This window comes from Penaeus monodon, chromosome 30, assembly GCF_015228065.2.
Source record: "Penaeus monodon isolate SGIC_2016 chromosome 30, NSTDA_Pmon_1, whole genome shotgun sequence".
NCBI lineage: Eukaryota > Metazoa > Arthropoda > Malacostraca > Decapoda > Penaeidae > Penaeus > Penaeus monodon.
Genome location: NC_051415.1, coordinates 19,855,866 through 19,856,111, shown reverse-complemented (window position 1 = coordinate 19,856,111; position 246 = coordinate 19,855,866). Strand labels below are relative to the sequence as shown.

The 246-nt window shown below is 38.2% G+C and overlaps 1 protein-coding gene across 6 annotated transcripts in view; it reads right to left on the bottom strand.

Moving 5' to 3' along the window:
* Window positions 1-246, bottom strand: part of LOC119592617 (protein ECT2-like) — a 21,585-nt gene that overhangs the window by 6,387 nt on the left and 14,952 nt on the right. For all 6 annotated transcript variants that reach the window (XM_037941501.1, XM_037941500.1, XM_037941505.1 and 3 more), the window contains one exon: window positions 63-210. In XM_037941501.1, the coding sequence (XP_037797429.1) occupies window positions 63-210 (148 nt within the window). The remainder of the gene's footprint in view (window positions 1-62; window positions 211-246) is intronic.

The window sequence follows — 246 nt, the reverse complement described above, 5'->3', positions numbered from 1 at the left end:
CTTTCAAACTCTTCTACAGATACATCTCCAAACTTCACAGTTACAAAAGGTTGTCTTCCCACCTTCTGTCTCTCTGATATCAACAATTCTCTTGATATGGGCCAGGTTCATCATCTCCAGGTGCTTGTAAGTTTTGATAGGCTTAATAGCATGGAGATTTGCTCTGCTCGGACTTTTGATGCTGTTGTACTTGCTTTTCTTCTTGCATATCTGGTAGAAAAATACTTGTGTTGAGTATAGTAAATA